Here is a 15,585-nt window from a genome sequence, read left to right on the forward strand (position 1 = left end):
GACAGCCAGGACTACAAGAGAAAACCCTGTCTTGAAGAACCAAAAACAAACAAACAAAACAAAACAAAAACAAAAACACAACCCTAAAATGGGTAGGTGGGTGTGAGGCAGGAAAATGCAGCAGTGCAGCAGGCGAAGAGAAGGCTAGGAGCTGGTACAGGGGTTCAGGTACTCAAAGAGGCAGGGATGCCTCCTAGTATCGTGTGCTGATGGTGCTGATGGAAACTGGGTTTAGCAGGATAGCGTTAATGAGTGGCACTGAAATCGCCTGAATCTGGCTTAAAAGCCCTTCCTTTTAGGCCACTCCCACCCCAGCTCCCCTTAGCTTCTCTTTGCAGAATTGGAGTAGGGCATCTTTAGAAGTGCTTGCCCAGGTGACCCCAACAAACACACCTCCTCTCACTTCCCGGGGTTCTCGGGCTCTCCCCTCAAAGTCCTAGGGGAGATTTCAAGAGACCTGTTTTTCCGAGCAAGAATGTTTTTTTCCACAGGGTCTTTGAGGATGGATTTTGGGGTGCGGTGGGGCACTGGTGTGACAGGAACAGCCCAACCCCTGGGAAAGCTGGAAGGCTTTACTTTCAAGGCTCTTGAGCAAGCAAACCATCCAGCGCACCCTCCTTACTCCCAGAAAAGGAAGAGGATAACGCTGCAGTGAGGGTAGGGCAGGTTGCTTCCGGGTGGGGACGTTGCCGCAGTAATAGGGGGCCTCGACTGAGGGGAGTCACTTTGGTGAGCACGCAAAACGAAGGCACATGCCGCGAGAAAGGGGAGGTTTCTGCAGAAACCAAGAAGTGGCGAGTCCTAGATGGTGGCGCACTGTTTTCCGCTGCAGTGGTGAGGGAGGGTCACTGCAGCGAACGGGAGTCCACCCAGGGCGGGGTGGTGGTGGGTGGGCCACTGCAGTGCTGGGAAGGGGTGTGTGTATTTGCAGGTTCGGCTGCCCTGGTTTGCTCAGGAACTCCTTACCTCCAGAAGGATGGAGAGGTGGGGCCTGGGAGGCCTCGTTCTGGCGTTGGTGGGGGTCGTGCAGCGTCTGGGATGCTGGCTCTCTGCACTGCGGTGTCTCTCGCCCGGCTCCGCCGGCCTGGGCTGACGCGCAGAGGCGGTAGGGTGCCCAGAGGAGCCCAGCCGCAGCCCCCACCGCAGTGACGGGCGGGGCAGAGGCGGGCCGGAGGGGCGGCCTCTTGGTACCCGGGCGGGACTTCCAGCAGCCCTGCGGGCGCCCCTCTCCCGGCTCACAGGCTCTCAGCTGTAGTTCCTGAGTGGGATCCCGCAGGTGCAGGAACAAGGGCAGCCTGGATCTCAGAGGAAGCATCACCCACTCTCCTCTGGTCCCGACATCCACAACTCGGCCAAGAAGTGACGGTGAGGCTTGGGCTGCCCAAAGGGAGGGGGCGATTCCAAGACCCACCCTGTAGCATCCCGGGTGGCTACCTCAGCAGCTACATAGTCTCAGGCCAGCCTGGGAGGGGAGAGGCGCTCTAGACAGATCACATGGACTCTCGCTGCCGTGACACCTCTGCACATCTGACCTGCACATCTGACTCGTTTTCACGTCCCTTTCTTGTTCTTCCTACTGCAACCTTCCAAGTCGGTCTGCAGCCTCTCTCAGTACTCCAGGCACGAAAGGCAAGGAGACATATAGACTGCAGCCCTTTCAGCTTCCTGTCTTACTCCGTCCCTGGGGACCCTTGAGAGCTAGGGGCGCCTGGCACGATGCTGGCCCTTTAAACCTTTGCTTTCCACCCAGAGTATCTTCCATCTCTCCATAAGCGCCACTTCCGACAGCTGGCAACCGTGGGGAGCCCGGAGGAAGGGGGCAGGTACGGGGGCGGGGGCGAGGCCCAGAGAAGGTGTAGGAACAGCTGTGGACAAACCCCCCCCCCCCGCGGCCCCCGCAACTCTCAGCGGTACTGGCGGGCGCCTAGCTGGAGAGTTAACTATTAACCCTCCACTTCTTGGTTGCTGAGAGCTGAGCTCGGCTCAGGCTACCCAGGTAACTGAGCGAGGATGCCCACCTTGCCATCCCCGCACCTTCCCCCCCTTCTTATCTGCCCCACCGCCTGTCTGCCTGGAGGCTGGGGCTGGGGGGTGGGGGGTGGGGTGTCTCCCCATTCAGCCTTGCTCTCTCTGCTGGCTTTCATCCTCTGGTCCCCTGCCCGAGTTAGGGTCGGGTTGCATAGCTAGACTTCAGGGCGCGGGGCAGGGCGCCCCTCATCCAGCCCCTGTTCACGCAGGGTGGGCACCATGCCCGGCCTGTACTGCCTCTCCAGCTGGACGCCGCTGCCACTCACCGACTCCAGTGTCCGGGCTTATGCCAAGGGACCCTGCCTCAGCCTGCGGGCCCGGCTCACCTACCACAACCCGCAGCCCCAGCCCGTGGACGGTGAGGCTTGGTGCGGGCGCGGGGAGGTAGCAAGTGCCGGGCGGGGTTCGACAGCGCTTCTGCCCGCTCCCGCTCGCAGGCGTGTTCGTGTACCCGCTGGCTGAGGCCGAGGTGGTATCTGGCTTTGAGGCTGAGGCGGCTGGACGGCGAGTCTCCTTCCAGCTGCAGAGCCGGCGTCGCTCGCAGGCCGCCTGCTGCCGCGCTCTGGGCCCGGGACTGGGGATCTCTACGCCCCGTCGCTGCGCACAGGGTGAGTAAGCTCCAAGCCCGCGCCCTCGAATGACAGCCACAGGTCAAGTTTTTGCACCCGCGAGCCTCCCGCCAGCCTTCTTTCTTCTTCCAGACACTGATTTTATTTTCCACCCATTGATTCATCCCTGTATCCAGCAGTCATGGACTGGGCACCTGACCTGGACCTGGTGCCTGTCTGCTGGTTCGCAGACAGGCAGACAGACACAACAGGCACTACACAGCTTACAGGGTGCCAAAGGCCTCTACTGTCCAGGTGGCCACAGTCTTTTTAGAATGGGGCGGAGAACACTCCTCCCCAAGGGAGGGCTCCCCACTTTCTTATCTCTTAGGCTACATACATGAGTCAATTCCCATTGACCCCGTGGACCAACTAGCTCCAGAATCAAATGCAGAGTCCTGCCTAACAGGCCAGGTTCTCACTCCATCTCGCTAGCCTCCCTCTAACAACAGGAACACAGCACTTCTACAACAGCGCTCTCTCTCTCTCTCTCTCTCTCTCTCTCTCTCTCTCTCTCTCTCTCTCTCTCTCTCTCTCTCTCTCTCTCTCTCTCTCTCTTCCCCCCTCCTCTTCATTTTTAATTTTGCCTGAGTGCATGTCTGTGTGAGAGTGTTGGATCCCATAGATTCAGAGTTACACAGACAGTTGTCAGCTGCCATGCCAGTGCTGGGAATTGAACCCAAGTGCCCTGGAAGAGCAATCAGCGCTCTTAACCGCTGGACCATCTCTCCAGCTACAACAGCTCTTTTTATACTTCCCTGCTCCACCACCCCCTGGTTCTAACTAATGCGTTTGTGCTTGCTTGTTGAGAGTCGCACACAAGCATCCCTGAGAAATTCTCCCTTATCCTCCACAAATAATTGATCGCAGCCTTCCATTGCTCCCCAGCCAGAAGCACTTAAGAGGGAGAGTGAATGTCACCGCTTCTGCTTGTCTATCTCTCCTGAAGCATTGGCTCCTGAGTTTGGGCCTGTGCTTTGGTCATTTCTAGGTGCCATCATCTAACACAGAATCTGGGACAGAGGGGCCCAGTGAGTGCTGGAGGAGGAGGAAGTCTCGCCCTGGGCTATGTGCTGTGCTCTGCATCCTGTTCTTTTGTTTATTAGTTTATATACTCATTTGTTTCTTGCCCATACGTGTTTATCAGGTAAGAAAAGGGACAGAATCCAGTGGTGTTGAGAGTTGGATGAAGCCTCACAGACACCTGGGCGTGGTGGCGCATGCCTTTAATCCCAGCACTCGGGAGGCAGAGGCAGGCGGATCTCTGAGTTTGAGGCCAGCCTGGTCTACAGAGTAAGTCCAGGACAGCCAAGGCTACACAGAGAAACCCTGTCTGGACAACCAAACCAAACCAGACAACCAACCAAACAAACAAACCAAAATAAATAAATAAATAAATAAGCTTCACAGACAAATAGAAGCAAGAATAAGGACTGAGCTGGGCTCTAGCCCAGGAATGGTCCAGAAAGAGGGACCAGCATTTAACTGGAAGAGTCTGAATTGGTGAAGTGGAGATTAGGGGTGATGGGATAAACAAAGGTGGCAATGGATATACAGGACCCCAAGTTGTTTTCAGCTCACAAAGCCTATATATCCTATACTCTATACAGAGAACATAGGCTATGCTTTCTTTCCTTCAGTCTCTTATTGGTAACAAAAGTGATGGCCCTGACCCTTAAGTTTTGGGTGATTTGCATTAATTATTTCATTTATTCCTCACCATAATCTTTGAGGTATAATTATGTTCTCCATTTTGTGGGTGAGGAAATGAAGGGCCCCTAAGAGCATTGTCAAATGACACAATTAGAAGTCATGGAGCTGTGACTTAAAACTTGACTCTGTTTCTTTTCACTGTGTCGGGGTCTTGGCTGGGTGGGTGGGGCCACCTACTTTGCTGCTGCTGTTGTTGTCTGTTTTATTTTTTGAGACAAGGTCTCCCTTTTTTTTATTTTAATTTTTTACTTTTGGTTTTTTGTGACAGGGTTTCTCTGTGTAGGCTTGGATGTTCTGGACTCACTTTGTAGACCAGGCTGGCTTGGAACTCACAGCAATCCTCCTGCCTCTGCCTCCCTGAGTACTAGGATCAAAAGATGTGAACCACCACACTGGGCTCTCCCTCTCTCTCTCTCTCTCTCTCTCTCTCTCTCTCTCTCTCTCTCTCTCTCTCTCTCTCTCACACACACACACACACACACACACACAGCCCAGTCCACAAAGAAGCCTATATCCTAACCAGAGCCTGTGCTTTGCATGTGAACACTGTCTTGTGTCCTCCAGCCTGCTTCTAAGCACGTTGCTGCCCTAACCTCATTGAGAAGGTATTAAGGTCAAGATCCATTCTGGTGGGCGCCAGAGAGTCCTCCACCTTTCATGAGCAGAGAATGTGTGAACACATCAGGTCCCACTCTAGCGGGAAGTATCAGTCAGCAAGAGAGGCTCTAAGGGCGATTGGTAAACCAAGGTTAAACAAGATGGGGCAGACAGGGAAGGAAAGGGCCTTCTCTTCGGTCTTCTGTTACCTGTAATGTCGTTGTGCTTTTGCCTGTTGACGGCCAGTTCCCTCTGTCTACGTGACTCTGACTGTCCCACCATCACTCACCTTATGTGTCATCCTGTCTCATATGTCTTGCCAACTACACAAAGACCTGCTCTGCCAGGCATTGTGTCTCAGTACCTGCCCCCCCCCCCATCGTCCCTCATCTCCTCTGCTTCTAGTGCTGTCTGAAAACCTTTTCTTCCTTACCATAGGTCATCTTGTCTTGGATCTGGCCCAAGCTCGGTCCACATTGGTGCTGCCCACTGGCCTTGTTGCTGCGGCTGGTACCATGACCGTGACCCTGTGCAGCAGCCGGGAGTTGCCCTCCAGGCCTGATGGGGTGATGCATGTGGTCCTGCCCACTGTGTTCACTCCACTGGCCCAGCCAGGCCTGCCAGGGTCCCCCAGGTCTCCGGGGCTCTGTGACGACAGGTTGGGCCTATGGTGATTTTCTTCATCCCTCCCTCAACTTCTCTGGGTCTAGTGCGGGTGAGGGGGCCCCCAGGGGCTGGACAGAGTGAAGAAGGGTTGGGGGCCAGTCAGTCAGAAGGGCCAGTGACCTTAGCAGTAGCCCAACCAACCCCCCTCATGCTCCCTTCTAGCCCCACCAGCTGCTTCGGGATAGGCAGCCCTGAGGAGGAAAGGCTGACATGGGAGCAAGCAGCGGCCCCTCCGGACGTGTTCTCAGGCCCCGCGCGCTGTCCTGCTCCATACACCTTCTCATTCGAGATGCTGGTGACTGGACCGTGTCTGTTGGCAGGTGGGTGGTGTATCCCGCCTAGCTTTGCCACCCTACTCAGTGTGGCAGACAGGGAAATCATTGACAGCTCATAGGGGAAGATGACAAAGGTCATTGATCCTCCTGCCTCCCCACAGCCTATGCCAAACCGGCTCCCACACTGGTTTTAGCAATGTAATTTATTTATATACTACTCCGTTCACCAGGGTTAAGAGAGAAACAGTGGGACTGATCCAAGTAATGGGGTAAATTCTTTTTGTGCAAGAGGTAGGGGGAGGGGGCTGGAGAGATGGCTCAGAGGTGAGGAGCACCACCTGCTCTTCCAAAGGTCCTGAGTTCAATTCCCAGCAACCACATGGTGATCTGATGTGTTCTTCTAGTGTGCAGGAGTACATGGAGGCAGAACACTGTATAATAATAAATAAATAAATCTTGGAAAAAAAAAAGAGGTGGGGGGAGGATACTAATTGAGTGTGTAACCTTCTGACCAGCTTGAGCACAGAACTGGAAATCCACATTCTAGTCCCTTTAAGCAGATAAGCCCTTCCTTGTCTTTATAAGCCCGTATAAGCCTTATATAAGTCTCTATATGATCAGATTTTGGGCACCCCGCTAAACCCGCCAGAATCCCTGCCCATAGCCACCATTATCTGGAAAGCCAGTACCTGTGCTCTTGGGGCCTGAAGTAAAGTGACTTTGCCTCATCTTTACCTCTTTGTTCCTCAGGCCTGGAGAGCCCCTCGCATGCCTTGCGTGCAGATGCCCTCCCTCATGCCAGCTCTGCAGCTACGATCTGTGTTACCCTGGCAGAGGGCCATCGATGTGATCGGGCCTTGGAGATCCTTTTGTACCCCAGTGGTGAGAGATGGGGCACACAGTGGGCCAGCTCTGATATGCTTAGGAATGGCCTGGGCAGCAGCTTTCACTGAGAGTTCAAACCCTCAGGCAAGATGGACCAAGTTGTCTTGGAGGATGGGCCCATGAGGCAAGGAGGCTGGACATGCAGGGATCCTCTGAAGATAGAAGGGCTGGGCGGTTGGGGTTGAGGCAAGGACTACCCGACAGTTGTGTCTCTTCTTTTCAGAGCCCCATCAGCCACACTTGATGTTGGAGGCTGGCAGCTTGAGCTCGGCAGAATATGAGGCCCAAGTGAGGACCCGCCATGACTTTCAGAGGTTGCAGCGAAGGGACAGTGATGGGGACCGGCAGGTATGGCTGTGCCGAGGTCAAGCTTTGATGCTGGCTAAAACAGCCCATGAGAAGCAGGAAGGTGGACCATGTCAGGATGGGGGGGGGGCCTCTGCTCTCAGCCTGCTCTCTCACTAGGTGTCCCCAACCATCACAGAGGGCAGCCAATAGTCCCAGAAAGCCTTGTACGAATCCCTCTCAGATAGGTCTCTGAGGGTGGAGGCAGGACTAAGGTAGGCAGACTACAGCCACGTTGCCATTCAGTTGCTACAAAAAATAGCCCTGTCTTGTTGAATCTGACCCAAGGCTGGGTCCCCCTGCCCTACCTAGGCGAGCTGCACTGCCCCTGGCTCAGGCTAACCCCAGCTCCTAGGTGAGCTGCACTGCCCCTGGCTCAGGCTAACCCCAGCTCCCGTGCTCAGGTGTGGTTCCTACAGCGACGTTTCCATAAGGACATCTTGCTGAACCCTGTGTTGGTGCTGAACTTCTGCCCAGACCTGAGCTCCAAGCCTGGACACCTGAGTGAAGCTACCCGGGAGCTCCTCTTCCTGTTAGACGGCAGCGGAGCAGGACACAAGGCCTGTGGGGCACAATGTGTGGGCAGCGTGGGCCTGAGGGTGGGGTTGGCAGCCTGCTGAGGTAGGCTGAACCAGCCTTTCTGGGTCAAGTGGTCTCTGGTTGCTTAACATGCTCTCTACCCAGAGGGACCAGATCTGCTTCTGCCTCTTTCATACCTACACAGGGTCTCTCCCAATCTCTAAGAGACACCCTTTTTGCTCCATTTTGTTGAGACAGGTCTCTCTCTATAGCCGTGGCTGTCCTAGGACTCATTACGTAGACCAGGTTGGTCTCGAACTCACAGAGATCCCCTGCCTCTGCCTCCCAAGTACTGGGATTAAAGGCATGCACCACCATCCCTGGTGCTCATGAGTGTCTCTTTTCTACAGAGTTACACTCTGGTTTTTGTTTGTTTGGTTTGGTTTGTTGTTGTTGTTGTTTTGGTTTGGTTTTTGGTCTTTCAAGACAGGGTTTTCTCTGTGTAGCCCTGGCTGTCCTTGGCTCCCTTTGTAGACCAGGCTGGCCTCAAACTCACAGAGATCTGCCTGCTTCTGGCTCCCTGAGTGCTGGGATTAAAGGCGTGCGCCACTCTGCCTGGCTCAGAGTTACACTCTGTAAGCTAAGCACAGAGACAAAAAAAACTTCACACAGACATACTCCTCCGGAGAGTCCCACACCCAAATGTCTCTCACATACTTCAAGACTCCCTTATGCTCCAAGGAGCCCACTCCCTCAGATGCTCAGGGCTTCTCTTAGCCAGCCCCTGTTTAGCTACCGTCTGGAGAAAAACAATCTGGTGTTTCTTGTTTCCCACCGGTGCCAGTGGGGCCTCTCATGCTTTTTATTCTGGGTCTCTCCAGGATGCTATTGTTTTGGCTGTAAAATCCCTCCCAGCCCAGACACTTGTCAACCTAGTCATGTTTGGGACATTGGTCCAGCCCCTTTTCCCAGAGAGCCGGCCTTGCAGTGATGTGAGTATGGGTCAGACTTTGGGTGCCTCTGTGGAGATGTTTGAGGCCAGCTCAGCCCAACCTAAGCCTTCTCTCTCCAGGAGACTGTACAGCAGATCTGTGAGAGCATCGAGGCTCTTCAGGCCCCTAGTGGCTCCCCTGATGTGCGAGCTGTATTGGACTGGGCCTTAGGGCAACCTCAGCACAGGGCCTACCCTCGACAGCTGTTCCTGATCACGGCTGCCTCGCCAACGGCTGCCACTACTCACCAAGCCCTGGAGTTCATGAGGTGGCACAGAGGGGCAGCCAGGTATGGAGTGGGTAGGAGCAGCCAGGTAAGAACGGCACCCCTCCTAAGATATCCTGAATGTCACAGCTGTTTCCCTTCCCCCGGACAGGTGCTTCTCCTTTGTGTTGGCACCTGCTTGCCACCAGCTGCTCCATGGCTTGTCTGTCCTCAGCAGGGGGCAGACCTATGTCCTGAGGGCTGGGGAGAGACTGCAGCCCAAGGTGAGTGTGAGTCTTTGCTTGCTTGCCCACTGCTGGAGGCCCTTCTCCAAAGTTATGCATGGAATCTGAAAGAAAGCCTGGTCTGGCCTATGACCTTAGCACTCCAACCAGGACTTCTGTCTAGTCTAGACTCTCGCTCCCTGAGAAACCAACCAGGAGAGCTATCGATGGCACTAGGCTGGGGACATACACAGCCTGTAGGCAGCCCCGAAATCTTACTGTTAGGACCTGAAAGGAGTCTCCTCAAGTCTTGTCTCTCTCATGTGACAAAGCTCAGGCCAGGAGCCGGAACAAGCCTGAGGACTGAGTTCTCAGTTCCCTCCCTGGCTTGCATATACCCCAACTCCTTCTCAGCCCAGCCTGATTATGCTTCCGTCAGCTCAGGCCTGGGCAGAGGACACTGGGGGACAGGCAGCCTGATGGCTTCATCTGTTTGTGACATCCCCTTCCACGCCCCTCCCCATGTCCTAGCAGTTGGTGCAGGCCCTGCGGAAGGCACTGGAACCTGCTCTGAGTGACATCTCCGTGGACTGGTTTGTGCCTGATGCGGTGGAGGCGCTGCTCACCCCCCGGGAGATCCCAACACTCTACCCTGGGGACCAGCTGCTTGGCTACTGCTCACTTTTCAGGGTGGATGGCTTCCGGTCCCGTGCTCTAGGGGTAGGACTGGGCTGGGGTATGAGGTGGGCCTGGAGGGCTGAAGTCCTTGTATTCCCATTCTTCCCTGACTTCCCTAGAGCCCCAGACAGATTGCCTGGGATCTTCCCAGTGAGAGGTGTCCTGTCAAGCATTACACTTGCTTTTCTTTCTTCCTTTTTTTTTTAGCAAAAATGTATTGATTCATTTCTTGCATTTGAAGTACTGTTTGATGACATCCTTGGCCTGAGATTCTTTGCCATAGTCTTTAACCACTGCACAACTACAAACAACCACTTTCTGTGGCTTTCCCTCTCAATGGATTTTACGGAGGCCTACCCATTCCCCCTATCTTGTTGTCATCAACCTTAATCAAGCTGGTCTGGTGCTCAGCACACGGTGCCTCCACCAGCTTGACATACACGGGCTCATGGCAGTTGGATGCCAGCACACAAAGGTGGGCCTGGCGCTTGTCTAAGGCTTTGGCAGCTTTGCATATGCCATGTGCTAGGCCACCATGGATGAGGGTGGTCTTCAGCACCTCTTGGAGAGCAGTGTTGACATCTGTCACACCTACAGCAGCAACGCCTTCCTAGGCCATGGCAGTGGATTACGAGTGAGGCCGAATCTTGAACACACCCGAGCCTCCGCCTCCACACAACTGGATGGTGGCAGGGGAAAGGCTTTTCTTTCTTTCTTAAAAATATTATTATGAGAGCCGGGTATGGTGGTGCACACCTTTAATCTCAGTACTCAGGAGGCAGAGGCAAAGGCAGGTGGACCACTGTGAGTTCGAGGACAGCCTGGTTTACAATGTGAGTCCAGGACACCCAAGGCTACACAGAGAAACCCTGTCTCAAAAAAAATTATTTTATGTGCATTGGTGTTTTGCCTGCATCTCTGTGAGGGTGTTGGATTCCTTCAAACTGGAATTACAGGCAGTTGTGAATTGCCACATGGGTGCTGGGAATTGAACCAGAGTCCTCTGGAAGAGCTGCCAGTGCTCTTAACAGCTGAGCCATCTCTCCAGCTCTGGTTTTCTTTCTTTTTAGACTTTTTTTTCCTGGTTCTTGTTTGTTACTTGGCTTTCACTTCTGAATTATTAGTTTTTACTTGCTACGACTCATCTTAAAATTATGCTTTAAAAAGGTAATTATAAGTAGTAGGGCATGGTGGCTCACACCTGTGATCCCAGCACTCGGGAGGCAGAGGCACATGGATCTCTGTGAGCTCAAGGTCAGCCTGGTCTACAAAGCGAGCCCAGGACAGCCAGGGCTAACACAGAGAAACCCTGTCTCAAAAAACCTACAAAAAGAAAAGAAAAGATAAGGTATTATAAACTTAGTAAATTAGTATATACCTTTTCCTCAATACTATTTCCCCAGGGCCAAGAGCCTGGTTGGCAGAGCTCGGGTGGTTCAGTGTTCCCATCTCCAGAGGAGGGAGTATCTGTCACCAGCCCTGGCACTGAGCCTACACACACCACAGAGCTGCTGGGGACAGGCACTGTGTCAGCAGAGCTGCCAAGCCCATGGGCTGTGGGAGACGCAGAGCAGAGTGAGTCCCCTGCCATGCGTGTGTAGCTGTGTAGGAGAGGGCAAAGGGTAGAGTCAGGGCTGAGTCCACGCTCCTGCTCCCCGGCAGGTATGGAAGCTCTGACAGACCCAGTCACGGACCCTGGACCCAACCCCTCCTCCGACACAGCTATATGGCGCCGTATCTTCCAGTCTTCATATATCCGGGAGCAGTACGTGCTTACGCACTGCTCCGCCAGCCCTGAGCCAGGCCCAGGTTCCACGTGCAGCAGCGAGTCCCCAGGCTCCCAAGGCCCTGGCTCCCCCAGTGGTAGCCTTCCCCTGGATCCCCCTTCTCAGCAGGGCTGCCGAAGCCTGGCCTGGGTAGAACCTGCAGGCTCCCGCTCCTGCCCGCTACCTGTACCCCCACCATCTCCGTTCAAGGTGAGATCTAGCACACACTCATCCATCATGCATCCAGCCACATGTACTTGCCACCTCCTGGGTGTGACGTTTACTATGAAGTCTAGCTAGAGAGACAGATGGGTGACATCACAAGTAATGGACACAGGGGTCAGAATGGCTGTTAGAGGGGGCTAGGAAACTAAGCTATTTCAGGAAGAATAAACAAGTTAAAAGACATTGAAGATATATTAAGAAATAACCTGAGGCCAGCCTGGTCTACAAAGCGAATTCAGGACACCAAGGCTACACAGAGAAACCCTGTCTAGAAAAAACAAAAACAAACAACCAACAAGAAACAGCCTGAAGTGGGAAATATAGATAGAAGACAGGAATTACGGGTAGCTGCAAGTCTTTTATGGTTTGCATAAAACACTGCATTCCTTGAGCAGTGACCTTCCAGTATCTCACACACAGGTGGGAGCCTTGAGTGCTGAGGTGCTGGGCCGCCCGCACAGAGCAGCTCTGGCTGGCCGAAGTCTTTCATCTCCCTCAGGCCGGGCAAACCCAGTCCTTGGTAGACCCAGGCACCCGTCTCTAGATGCAATACCAGATGGATCAGGCCCTGAGCCAGGACAACAGCTGGGTCAAGGCCTGGATGATTCAGGTAAGGGCAGGATGGGAAGCTGGGCTTCTGGTACCAAAGCTTTGGGGAAGTGGATGGAGTACAGCGCACCATGTTGCCTATTCCTCTGGCATCTCTCCCCAGGAAACCTGCTCTCCCCAGCCCCCTTGGACTGGGATATGTTGATGGAACCATCTTTCTTGTTCAAGGCTGTGCCACCCAATGGGGAATCAGCCCCTCCAGCAGAGCCTCTGCCTCCCCAGACTCCACGTTGTCACGTGGTGATCCGGGCCCTGTGTGGGGAGCAGCCGATGTGCTGGGAGGTGGAGGTTGGGCTGGAGGAACTCTGGGGTCCTGGGAATGGCTCACAACCTGCACCGCTCCCTGTGAGAGAAGCCGCATGGGATCAGGCACTCCACCGGCTGACAGCAGCCTCTGTGGTCCGGGACAACGAACAGCTGGCTCTCCGCGGAAGAGCTGAAACCACAGCTGAGCCCGGTAAGTTTCCAGTAAAAACAGCTCAGGCACAAAGGCTTCGAAGAGAAAGTCGTGAGAGTTCAGATCCGTGTGTTAGACCACTCTACCCCTCACGTTGTCCCTAAGGACTTGATGCGACTCGCCACACTGACAAGGTAAAAGATTTAGCAGAGTAATGAGAAAAAGGGAAAATGAGGGAAACTGGGGCTGGAGAGATGGCTCGGTGGTTGAGAGTGCTGGCTGCTCTTCCAGAGGACCCAGGTTCAATCCCCAGCACCCACATGGTGGCTCATAGCCATCTGTAACTCCATTTCCAGGGGATCCAACATCCTCTTCTGACCTCTGTGGGCACCAGGCATGTATGTAGTGCAAAGACATACATGCAGGCAAAACACTCCACACATAAAGTAATAATAGTGATAAAAGAAAAGAAACATAAAGGTATATTACAAGATATACAACACTAAGTTATATATTCCACAAGCAAAGGACCCAAAACTAGGATGCTTCCTAGCAGCCTAAATGGAAGGCAACGTGATTGCGTAATAAGTCACGTGTAACATGAAAAATCTCCCACTCAGGAACTACTAAATTCCAGGTTAAAACCTCAGTCCTCACTGTCCCTAGCCACACTGTCAGTATCCATCAGTCACCTGTGGTCAGTGACTACCACGCTAGATGATATGGATAGAACATATTCATAGCGGCAGAAAGTTCTAGATAGTGCTGAAATGAGCTGTGGGCAGTGCACACGGCCGTGGCTGTGGTGGCACAGGCCTGGAACTCTAGCAGGCCAACCTAGGTTACATAGTGAGATCCTGTCAAGAGTAAAGAGCATCCGGGAAGGCCTGTGATGGGACTGTCTAATACCCTGAAGCTTGTCTTGCCCCTCTCTACATTGGAAGCATACCAAAACAAAACAAAACAAAACAAAACAAGAAACCAAAAGCTGGGTGTGGGTATAGTGTACACACCTGTAATCTCAACGCTGTGGAGGCAGACACAGGAGGATCACTCCAGACTACCAAATTTGTGGGCTACTAGGGGGTCCTGGGTTGAGGTGTCAGCCTATTTCTTATCAAAGTTGGAAAGAGCTGGTTCTGGACCAAAGATGGATGTCCACCATGTTGAAGGGGGAACTGAAGCTGTGGGTATTCTAGTTGTTTTGGGGGCAGGGTATTACTATGTAGCCCTGGCTGGCGTGGAACTCAGACATCGGTCTGCCTTGGCCTCCCGAGTGCTGGCATTAAAGTCACCATGTGTGGCTTGCCAGTGTTTTGTTTGTTTTGGTTTTTCAAGACAGGGTTTCTCTGTGTATGCCTGGCTGTCCTGGACTCGCTTTGTAGACCAGGCTGGCCTTGAACTCACAGAGATCCACCTCAATGTTTTTTATGTAGCTTTCTATATAGAGGGCAGGAGTTGAGCATGCTGCTGTTTTGATTCACAGGTCGAGTCAGAAGGTCCTGGCTCCGAGCCATTCAGACAAGCAAGGTTAGCTGTGCCCCATCCTGCTTTACCTGCCCTGTGGCTGTAGATGCTGTCACTAGGGAGGTCTTGCCTGGAGCCCTACAGGTGTGGAGTTCAGGTACGGTCCTTCCCTGGTGACCTAAGGTGTGGCCCTCACTCACTGGCTGCCCAGTGGGACTGACTCCCAGACTCCTGCAGATCCAGCTGAGCTCTTAGGCACGTCTGCCTCTCGAGACCACCCAGCTGCGGCCCCTCCGCCCACAGCACTCCACTCTAAAGGTAGGGCTCAAATGCAGTGGGCTGGGCACAGGCGGGCTGGAGACCACTTGCTGGGATGGGGTGACCCTACTGTAGGACATCAGGGAGGCTCTTCTGCAGGTGCCGGGGAACTGCACCTAAATGACAACCCCAAGTCAGCATTGGGGGAGCCCAGATCCCCTCCTGGAGGTCATCATGACTTGCCCTACCAGCCTCCAGCCTCTTCCAGGCTCAGCCTGGGTCGTCATCGCAGACTTCGCAGCTCCAATAAGGGCCAGACAAGCGAGAGCAACAATGAAGGCAGCAATCATGACTACCTGCCTTTGGTGAGGACTGGGGAGGTGGAGGGTAGAACCACGAGAGCCAGAGCTCTGGCTCAGCTCCCCTCTCCCCCCACCTCTTCTCTCCTCAGGTGCGACTGCAAGAAGCACCAGGCTCCTTCCGCCTGGATGAACCCTTCTGTGCTGCTGTGTGCATTCCTCAAGACCGCCTGTGCCGAGCCTCACCCTTTGCGGCACACCGCGCCAGCCTCAGTCCCACCTCAGCCTCATCTCCTTGGGCACTTCTGGGCCCTGGTATTGGCCAGGGTGACAGTGCCACAGCCTCCTGCAGCCAGTCACCCAGCTCAGGCTCTGAGGGTCCAGGCCAGGTAGATAGTGGGCGGGGCTCCGATACCGAGGCCTCAGACGGAGTGGAAAGGCAGGGCAGCTGCGATCTGCGAGGGCGCACTTGGGCCACAGCTGTGGCCCTGGCATGGCTGGAGCACCGCTGTGCTGCTGCCTTCGGCGAGTGGGAACTGACTGCATCCAAAGCTGATTGCTGGCTCAGGGCCCAGCACCTGCCTGATGGCCTTGATCTGACTGCTCTTAAAGCCGCTGCCCGGGGCCTCTTCCTGTTACTGCGACACTGGGACCAGAATCTGCAGCTACACTGGCTGTGTTACAGCCCTGCAAATGTGTAAGGCTGCCTGCAGCTCTGGCTGGGGACTGCCAACACAAAGTCACTGCCACCCAGGGCTGGCCTCTTGGTGCTGGGAAAGAATAAGCTGGTGTCTGCTGTCCTCCACTGTTTCATTTCTTCCCCAAACAC

General features: G+C 54.2%; 1 protein-coding gene and 1 pseudogene across 1 annotated transcript; one reads left to right on the forward strand and one right to left on the reverse strand.

The window, feature by feature from the left end:
* Positions 1-1,028: 1,028 nt before the first annotated feature.
* Positions 1,029-15,457, forward strand: Vwa5b2 (von Willebrand factor A domain containing 5B2). Its single transcript, XM_051150714.1, has 19 exons — positions 1,029-1,823; positions 2,238-2,386; positions 2,466-2,636; positions 5,385-5,616; positions 5,775-5,932; positions 6,638-6,769; positions 6,996-7,120; positions 7,522-7,677; positions 8,518-8,628; positions 8,709-8,917; positions 9,006-9,117; positions 9,592-9,777; positions 11,139-11,310; positions 11,398-11,711; positions 12,147-12,336; positions 12,439-12,792; positions 14,219-14,356; positions 14,437-14,822; positions 14,909-15,457. The coding sequence occupies exons 2-19, from the start codon at positions 2,248-2,250 to the stop codon at positions 15,455-15,457; spliced, it is 3,834 nt and encodes a 1,277-aa protein (XP_051006671.1). The 5' UTR covers positions 1,029-1,823; positions 2,238-2,247.
* On the reverse strand, positions 9,958-10,354 carry LOC127193386 (40S ribosomal protein S12-like; annotated as a pseudogene).
* Positions 15,458-15,585: the final 128 nt, after the last annotated feature.

This window comes from Acomys russatus, chromosome 8 (assembly GCF_903995435.1).
Source record: "Acomys russatus chromosome 8, mAcoRus1.1, whole genome shotgun sequence".
In the NCBI taxonomy this organism is placed as follows: Eukaryota; Metazoa; Chordata; class Mammalia; order Rodentia; family Muridae; genus Acomys; species Acomys russatus.